Source organism: Barbus barbus (assembly GCF_936440315.1).
Source record: "Barbus barbus genome assembly, chromosome: 3".
NCBI lineage: Eukaryota > Metazoa > Chordata > Actinopteri > Cypriniformes > Cyprinidae > Barbus > Barbus barbus.
The window spans coordinates 42,222,737-42,232,771 of NC_136731.1; the positions used below are offsets into that span (position 1 = coordinate 42,222,737).

The 10,035-nt window shown below is 36.4% G+C and overlaps 1 protein-coding gene across 1 annotated transcript; it reads left to right on the top strand.

Moving 5' to 3' along the window:
• Positions 1 to 471: 471 nt before the first annotated feature.
• LOC306855483 (riboflavin-binding protein-like) lies at positions 472 to 9,586 on the top strand. Its single transcript, XM_079394234.1, has 6 exons — positions 472 to 883; positions 2,031 to 2,210; positions 2,355 to 2,451; positions 2,946 to 3,074; positions 3,230 to 3,326; positions 7,536 to 9,586. The coding sequence occupies exons 2-6, from the start codon at positions 2,054 to 2,056 to the stop codon at positions 7,887 to 7,889; spliced, it is 834 nt and encodes a 277-aa protein (XP_079250360.1). The 5' UTR covers positions 472 to 883; positions 2,031 to 2,053; the 3' UTR covers positions 7,890 to 9,586.
• The last annotated feature ends 449 nt before the right edge of the window (positions 9,587 to 10,035 follow it).

A 10,035-nucleotide genomic window follows, 5' to 3' on the forward strand; every position in this document is an offset into this window, starting at 1 on the left:
CTTCATCACAAATTCATGTTTAATTCAGTGTGTTTCTTTGCAATTGTTTGTGAAATTTGCTAGCAATTTCTAAGTTATATTTTTCAGTTACTGTTTTTTAATGTTTATTTTATTTTTCTGTTGCTGAAATAGAATCAGTTTTATGTTTATTTAGTTTAGTTTAGTTTATTTGCTTTAATGGTTTTAGTTTTAATGTTATAACCCTGCAATGCATTGTTGTTTTTGTGAACTTTGAGTAGTATTTCATGAAAGTAATATTCATTTCATTTCTCTGTGCGTAATTGTACATTTATGCACATTTGCAATTTATTCCAACAGTTTAGATGAACAAATGAGACTTTAAACCAGCTAGAATACGTTCATGTTGACATGCTTGTATTGGGACAAGAAGCTTAGGCGTCCCAATTTACCCGCCGTCCCAGATTATCCTAATTCCCCCCCTAGATTCACCTCCAGTAACTGTCATCAACTGTACCGGGACAGGTGTTTGGGAAGATAAAATGTCAGAAAACACAGACAGCAGGTGCAGTGACTCAGTAGCACATAATGAGATGCATTTAGAAACAAGGTCAAATGAAATAAAGCCTTTAAATTGCTATTATTATAACGCATGATCAAGATGTCTTTGTTTTGATTCTGTTTATGTTAGGCTGTTATTGATTTTATTGTGGTTCTTTCATAACTCACTAAGATCAAACTGACGACAAATGTGTGTGTGTGTGTGTGTGTGTGTGTGTGTGTGTGAGAGAGAGAGAGAGAGATAGAGAGAGGGAGGGGCGTTGTCATCGAGATGTCCTTCGTCTACAGCTCCGGGAAAAGAGTGTGTGGATCAGAACGAGAGCATCCGACGTTCACAGCAGCCGCCGCACTCCTCCAAAATCAGGTATGAAGCAGTTTTATGGACATACAAACAGTCATTTTGTGCTTTAGAAGAGCCAGTTCTGACATAAGGTGTGTGTTGTGTGTAGTGGAGTAAATCGGTCTGTGACATCCTCTTAGGCAGGACTGTGTGACACAGTTAAGCACATTAATATGAGCAGCACAGGAAGACTGAAATTAGTCAGCTAGAAACTTCATTTTCATAATCATGATGCTGTCTGTTAGGATTCATTCAACTTTTCAAACTTTATGTGTTGAACTGAACCTCTTCTTTACTGTAATGGTGAATACAACTCAATTGAAAGTTTCTGTAGATCATGATGTGACGTCTTTTCTTGAGCAAACAAAACAGCAAGATTTAAACTGGGCCTAAACTAAAACTCATGCGCCGTGTTTATTGACTGATGGATTCATTAATTGTAGCTTTTATTTTTTTTTGTTTTATTTTATTTTATTTTAATTATCAGTGAAGGAACATCAAAGCTCCTAAGGAAGAATAACTAAACTCCTCTAAAAATCGAGATCCTGCTAAATAAACTAATTCTTACTTTTCAATTAATATTTTCAGAATTGCAGTTTATCCAGCAGTATTTAATTTAATTTAATTTAATTTAATTTAATTTAATTTAATTTAATTTAATTTAATTTAATTTAATTTTATTTTATTTTATTTTATTTTATTTTATTTTATTTTGTTTATTTTTTTTCATGCTTATTATAATCCTAAAGACAGAACCTACAAGACTCGTCTGAGAATCGGATAAGATCAACAAATTAATAAACAAATTAATTTTCTGTCTATATTTTCAGAAAATCTGTTTATCCAGCAGGATTTATATGATTTGTGGAAGACTCCCATTTGATTCCATTAGAACTGATTTCAAATCATGACAGTATTATGATGGAAATTCAATTCTAAAATTGCTTGAGGGTTTCAGACAGAGATAAACACATCAAATAACCTCAGCTCTCCATGATTAATTCATCTGATCTGTTTACTTAAATTCAGCATTATAGACCGCTTCATGAGTAAGTCATTATGAATATAAATGCAAATATGATGTGAATGTACATGTTCTGAAGTGTTATATAGCATCATAACCTCTGTTGATGGAAGTTCAAGTGTTTCTTCACCAGATTATTTCTTGCAGCTGAAAGATAAACGCAGGTGAAAATGGGTGTGTCCAACATTCTACTCGGCCTCGCCCACCTCGCGAGTCTATTGGCCGCCACTGTGATGAGTCATGAGGGGGCGTGTCTGCGGGACTGGAAACACAAAGTCACGCCCAGCCCAGAGCCCCATCTCAAGCAGTGTTCTCTCTACACGGAGAGTGTGTGCACACCTCACAGTCACCTTACATACACACAGTCAAGACCAGTTCATTTAGTGTCACATTTTAAAACAGCCCAGTAGAATTGGGCCTACATGAATTGTAGTTTTGTCCCAGTTTGTGAATGCTTGTGTCTCTGTCCAGACTCGTGTTGTTCAGAGAAGGATGTCCAGGATCTGTCCGGCTCTGTGTCCGGCGTGGATAACTCTCACTGGGATAAGTGTGGTGTCCTCAGCCCCCTGTAAGCATCTGCTGATTATATTTAATAGGCATGATTCATTATGTATACTGAGGTATAAATCCTAAACAAAGCATGGAAATTGATTGATTAATCACATATGATTGATGATTGAAATAACACTGAGAATGATTTTAAAAGGAGCTTTAAGCCATATTTGCTTATTAATATATTTAATTAGTTGGTTATTTGGTTACTTTTTCCATGTTTGTTTGTTTATTTTTAATTTTATGTTTATTAATTTTTAATTCCTATTTATTAATTGATTTATTTGTTGGTTGGTTAGTTGGCTTTTGCTTATGTTTGGGTGTGGTGTTTGCTTATGTTAAGTTGTGTATAAATATTCAGTATTGTTGTCCTCAATGTGTTTATATTGTATTGAAAAAGCCTGTAAATATATATCCGCTAAAAAACTAGCTTTTAGTCAACTTTCAGAATTCCACTGTATGACAAGATGAGCTGAACTCTTGTTTACAATACTTTCTCTCTCTCTGTAGCTGTGAGTCCTTCCTGAAGCGTGTCGTCTGTTTTTACCGCTGTTCTCCTGATGCTGCTCGCTGGCCACACCCACGTCGTGACTCCTCCCTGAAGGCTGTGCCTCTGTGTCATAGTTTCTGCAGAGATTGGTGAGGCCACGCCCACTCATCTTGTGGTCATAAGCTTGTGTGATAACCAGATCTGATTGTAGTAATGAGCTGAATGCATCAGAATGCTCTTCATCAATTATCCGTTTAGTTGTTGGTAATGTAGACGACTGTGATGATGTGAGTCACTGTTGCAGGTACGAGGCCTGTAAAATGGACATGACATGTGCTCGGGACTGGACCACTGACCCGCGTGGACAGAACTGCAGCGGCGGCTGTGTGCAGTACCAACAGGTAACATGCCATACCAAACATCATATAACCACACAAGCTACTGGAGCTTTACATGACTGAAGAAAATGTGAGTGATATTCGTCACAATGGTGTCACCAGGGTGTTGCTATGCAATTGCTATGGTGTTCTGAATATTGATATGTGGTTGCTAAGGTGTTCTGAATGTTGATATGTGGTTCCTAAGGTGAGAAGTATTTGCCACTTTGCAGTATTGTTAGGGTGTTGTGGGTGGTTACCAGGGTGTTGCCCTAGTAACTGCATAGCAACACCGTTGCACCTGCAACACAGCAAAGTGCCAAAAACTACTCAAAACACCTTATCAGTCACTTATCAACACACTCAAAACAATTCAAAACACCTTCACAACTGCATAGCAACACCTTGGCAACCACCCACAACACAAAGCAATGTTCCAAAAACTACTCAGAACACCTTACGGTGTGTTTCCACTACAGCGTCAGATCTGCGCTCAGTGCCGCTGGCAACGCTACAACGCCACTGCTTTGGGGCGTGTCAAATTTAGGGCAGAACACGCCTCTGAAAACACTGTTTACACCCTCTTTGTATTTCATCTTCTTCTTTTCACAGCGAGTGGTTGTCACCCAGCATTTTTTGCTCGATAATCGCATAAAGTCGAGGAATGCCCAACATTTTTGCCACTCTCGGCTGCTCTCAATGCTTTCTCTGCGCCGCTTTCAATCCCATAATGCACCTTGCGTGCGTTTAAGCTCAACTTCCATAGAAATGAATTGAAAACGCTAGCTCCGCTGTGCTCACTACGTGCCAGTGGAAACACACCGTTAGTTAGCAACCACTTATCAACAATCAGAACACCTTAGTAACTACTTAGCAGCACTCAGAACACCTTCTTAACTGCATAGCAACACCCTGGTAACCACCCAAAACACAAAGCAATGTGCCAAAAACTACTCGGAAAACCTTACCAACCATTTATCAACAATCAGAACACCTTAGCAACTACTTAGCAGCATTCAGAACACCTTCTTAACTGCATATCAACACCTGGCAAACACCCAACACATAGCAATACATAGTAAATACTACACCTTAGTGACCATTTAGCAATGCACTCAACTTTTGCAACTGTATGGTGTTGTGGGTGGTCCCCAGCATGTTGCTATGCAGTTGCTAAAATGTTTTGAAATGTTTGAGTGTGTTGATAAGTGGTTGATACAGTTTCTCAATAGTTTTTAACACATTGCTATGTGTTGAGTGTTTGCCAGGTGTTGCTATGCAGTTAAAAACATGTTCTGAATGTTGATAAGTGGTTGCTAAGGTGTTCTGAGTAGTTTTTGGAATTTTAGTTTAGCATGTTGTAGGTGGTTGCCAAGGTGTTGCTAAATGGGTTCTTTGGTGTTTTGTTTGTTGATAGGAGGTTGCTAAGGTGTTGTAAGGAGTTTTTAACACATTGCAATGTATTGCAAGGTTGTTGTGTGTGTGTTGCTAAGTTGTTGCTAAGGTGTTTTGAGTAATTTTTGTCACATAGCTGTGTTGCAGATGCAATGGTGTTGCTATACATTTGCTATGGTGTTGCTTATTTGTTTTGAGTGTGTTGATAAGCTGTTTCGAGTAGTTTTGGGCATTTTACTGTAATGAGTGTCGTGGGTGGTTACAAGAGTGTTGCTATGCAGTTGTTAATGCATTTTGAATTGAGTCAGAGTGAGAGAGTGTGTTGATAAGTGGTTGATAATGAGTATTTTTTAATGAGTATTGTTCGGTACACTGTGTTCCTAGGGTTTTGTGGATAGCTGGTAGAGTGTTTCTATGCAGTAAAGTGTTTTTAGTGTGCTGCTAAAGTGTTCTGATGAATTTTTGCCACATTGCTGTATTACTAGAGTGTTGTTCGTGTTTGCCAGGATGTTGCTAGCCGGTTGATAAGGTGTTCTGAAGAGTTTAGGTGCATTCCCGTGTGTCGCTAGGATGTTATGGGTGGTTGCTATGCAGTTTCTAAGTAATTTTTTATTATTTTTGAATAAATTATAAATTATTATGATAAAAATTGTCATTAGTAACGTAATCTAGGTTACTCATTTTAGGTAATGTAATCTGGCTATTTTTTAGATTACTTTTAAATTACTTTATCAAACCTGTTTAAAACTTACTTAATATTTTTTTATATCAACATCATAAACTGCATTAAACATTGCATTACACCAGGGTTTCCAAACTGGGCTTAATTTAAGAACTGCAGTGGGTTGATTAAAAGCTAATAATTAATTAAATCGTAAAAATGTAAAATAAATAAATTTAAACACTAAAAATCTAAATATTTGATCTGTTTACCTGCATCTCAGTGTGACCCTTAACCAGCATCAGAGACCAGTAAACATGTGAATGTGTAATAAAGTAACTTGCATAATAATTTCTTAAGATGTGCTATTTTCCCTCAGATTCATAAGCATGATTTGCAAATTAATTTACACAAAATTTGAAAGAGAAAAACAAAGAATTGGAGAGAATCAATAAATTCTTAATTATTTACTGCTATTAATAATGTGATCCATAAAAAGTAACACTTTTAAAATGTAAAATATCCTAATTATAAGAACTTAATTTTTGGAATCTGATTATGTAATCCTAATGGCATGTAATCAGTTACTACGCAGCACTGGATGAGCACTAGTATTAGCGATGCAAACATCACTGAGGAGAGGAGAGCTCAGGAGAGAGTGTGTGAAGAGACACTGTGTCTCCAGGCCTGGACACAGCTGGAACCACACACACACATGGAGCGAAGGTGTCAGTTCATGTCACTCTTTCTCACCGCTGACATGCTGAACATGTGAAAAGAGAGAGAGTGTGAATAGTGTGACCGGCCTCTCATACAGACAGTTTCAACACTGAGATGTGCTTAAGATAACGTTCTTTGTTGTTTCATATATTGCAGCAGTGTTTAATGCAATATTAATGGTTGTAAAAAGTTATTAAACTAATTATAAATCGATGTATAAAACTTGAAAAGTCAGACGTTGAAACAACGTCACAATGGCAACGTTGGAAACAAAACAAAATGACTGTTTTAATCTGTGAATGATGTTGTAAAATAATACCAAGATAAAGCATCACAAAAGAATGATTCAGTATGCATCATGAATTAAGAAAGTAAATAAAGATTTAAGATCACTGTCTCCAGGGAAACGCTGCTGACAGTGAGAATTCATAATCAACATAATGATCACATGTGCACAAGTGTGAGTGACAGAAACACACACACACACACACACACACCTCACATGTGAAAATCGCAGCTAATAATGAGAGAAAGTGTGTGTGTGTTTCTACATTCAATCATTAATATGCATGAATCGCTGATGTGAGAATATAATGACTGACAATATTAGTAGAAGATCTGAGATCTGACAATATTTTCGATGCTACACGGACATAAGATGCCTCATAACTGCATCTATGCGCTTCATATTACATATTACTCATAAAACTTTCATTTCTTGTTCACTTTATCTCCTGGTTTATGACTGAACACTGATTAATGTTAATGTTGATATTGTTTACTGTAATTAGATTCATAGTGTCTTTTTATTTGATCACTGTCTGCAGTAGTGAATAATTAATTTTCTGTTTTTCAATACAGTAGGCAATAGTGAAATAGAGAGAACAGCAGTATTACATATATACTGTTATGGTATTTATAGAATTGCCTTTTATTTTTATATTTTCAGTTTTCATTTTTTGTTGTGTTTTTGTAATATATATATATATATGTATGTGTGTGTATATAATATATATAATTTTTATTTTTAGTACTTTTAGTTTAGTATAGTAATTTTATTATTTCAACTTAAACTCAATTAATTTAGTTGAAAATGGCAGCATTTTTACATTTAATTTTTATTCTAATTATATTTTGTTGTATTTCTGCTTTATTTCAATGCATGAAAAGGTTTAAATTTTTAGTAACTATAGGTGAACACTGACTTTAGATAAACCAACATCAGTCTTTAGCAGTCTGAAGAGCCATTCAAGTTGACTTTGTTTATTGTTTATGTATATTTATTGCATTTTTGTCGTATTCTTTTCTTTTTCGTTTTATGTCATCAGAATGCTTAATAGAAATCTGTTATTCTCAGAATTGCCACAAGAGGCCACTATAGCAGCTTTAGCATGAACTGTCATCTTCTACTGTCAGGTTGGATCCACGGTTTGTGAAATCTGTGTTTTGTTGGACAGATGTACCAGCACGGCCGAGACCTCTGCGAGAGTCTTTGGGGAGACGCTTTCATGACAGTTGAAGACGACCCCGGGGAGGAAGACGGTGTTGAAGGCCATAGCTGCGGCTGTCTGACCCTCAGCCAATCTGATCGAGAGGTGATCGCCGCTCTGAGGGTTCAGGAAGGAGACCCTGAAGAACTGGACACCACCAAGAGCGGCCTGCCGCAGTACAGAGCTCCATGCCCTCCCGCAGGGCCACAGAAACGCAGTGCCACAGAGCCGCCACAGGCCCGGAGGAGCAGGGTCAACGCCGTACTGCGCAAGCGCTCCATACTCACCAGCGACATGGAGGGCAGCGGAAGCGGCTTCTAGGAGAGCTGTGTCCTAGATCAGAATGTGTGTTAATGAGTGTTTTATCTTATCAGTTGAGTTTACAGTAAACTAATGCAGTGAGGTTTCTACAGTATTGTCTATTTAACACAGTCAACAAAGCAATCCGGTGTAGACTAAAGCTACTTCTGTAACATCAAATTCTGCTTATTTTAGCCATTAACATTTAGGACTGAATAACACTTTACAATAAGGTTTCCATTGTTAACATTAGTTAAAGGGATAGATCACCCAAAAATGAAAATTCTGTCATCATTTACTCTCCCTCAAGTAATTCCAAACCTGTATGAATGTCTTTGCTCTGCTGATATTCTGAAGAATGTGGGAAACTGAGCAGTTCTGGGGCACCATTGACTTCCATAGTATTTTTTTTTTCCTTCTATGGAAGTCAATGGTGCCCCAAAACAACCTGGTTACAAACGTTCTTCAAAATATCTTCATTTGTGTTCGGCAGAACAAAGAAATTCATACAGGTTTGGAACTACTTGAAGGTGAGTAAATGATGACACAATTTTCATTTTTGGGTGAACTATCCCTTTAACTACACTAATAAGCATGAACGAACGAACAATACTTCTACAGCGTTTGTTAATTTAAATTCATGCTAATTTAAACATTAGTTTTGAAATCAAAAGTATCTGTTAACATTACTGCACTGTGAACTGACATGATTAATAAATGCTGTAATAAAAATATTGTGTGTTAGTTCGTGCTAAAAACGTGTGGTCACATGTACTGCGCTTAGTAACAATTACAAAGAAATTAACTAAATTATTAAATGTGAAATTGTATCATGTCATTTCAATAGGAATTCACAAGATCATGAAAGTCAAGTGAGGGCGAAACAACACAAGTTTTGCACCGAGTTCAATTTGTTCCCGCGCGCTGATTCGTGTTGCCAAGTCCGCGGTTTTCCCGCGTTATTTTTTATTTAATTTTTTCACCACTGTTTTCATGGGTTGTGTTTTACACCGATTTTTATAGCCAATTTTCCCCCGAACGCGACTTTTTTTGAGTTTTGAGTAGAAATCGGGCTGGTTTTGTTAGACAGACCTGGCAACCCTTGCCAGACCAATAGAAAGATTCCCTCTTTGAAAATGACATATTTGCACACCGGTAATGGATAAGGATGTTTTTGTGTAACAATATTTAGCTAATGTTCACACACTCTTATTGTAAAGTGTTACCAGATATTCTGTTTCACTTGGAATTGCGTGACATTACGTCAATAAAATGGGTTTATTCACTCACTACATGAAAGCACATCATAACATTGTCATTTGATTTTTTTGGCTCGCTTTAAATTTTAATGTTGCTGTTGTCAATTGTTTCTATAACTGTGATATTTCACGATAATCTGTCTCATAATCTGTAATATCACAATCATATATTACACAGTGTGTGATGTCCGTACGTTTGTGTTAAGTTTTTTGAGTAATGACTTGTTCCAGTATTTACATTGATATACATAAAAATAACGCTGTAAAAAAATGTGTTTGACTATAGAATGAGTGTAGGCCTAGTTGTTTTGGCGGTTCGCGCGAGGACATGTTTTGTTTGTATGTAAACTATCCTGTAATGTTCTGCTATTCTGTGGCTGCAGTAAGTAAACAAATGTGTTTCTATTCTGATCTTACGTGTCTCTAATTCATAAAGAAATAAAATTGGAAAGTTATTTGAATTGTTTGTTCTTTTTAAAGCAGTGTAGTGAAGTCTCGTTATAATTTGCTGTTTACCGCAAAATTTACAATAATTTATTGTAATTAAATTAGGCTATATAGGCTAATTAAAACAGTACTCATAATAGGCTACATTTAATACATAGGGCTGTTTGTATGTAGCCTACTACTTACTGTCATATCCTGATTTTGTCTCCTTTTACAGTAAACATCATTAGCCTCATTTCTTCAAGGGCGCTTGTACTACTAGATGGCGCTATGAACCAATCTGAAATCTTATGCTGAGTTAAACCATCTTTTGACCCACTTATACAACCACAAAAACTCCCATGGCCCACGAGATTTAAATGAGATGAAACTTTAGATGTAATTATAGCGACCGTTGTTATTTTAGTATTTTTTATAAACTATTAGTATTAATATTTAAAATGAGCTTTCATTTTTAGATT

Coding starts and splice junctions, on each gene's coding strand:
- LOC306855483 (XM_079394234.1), top strand. CDS start 2,054: ATGGGTGTGTCCAACATTCTACTCGGCCTCGCCCACCTCGCGAGTCTA. Junction 2,452..2,945: donor TGTGGTGTCCTCAGCCCCCT/GTAAGCATCTGC, acceptor CTCTCTCTGTAG/CTGTGAGTCCTTCCTGAAGC. Junction 3,327..7,535: donor GCTGTGTGCAGTACCAACAG/GTAACATGCCAT, acceptor TTTGTTGGACAG/ATGTACCAGCACGGCCGAGA.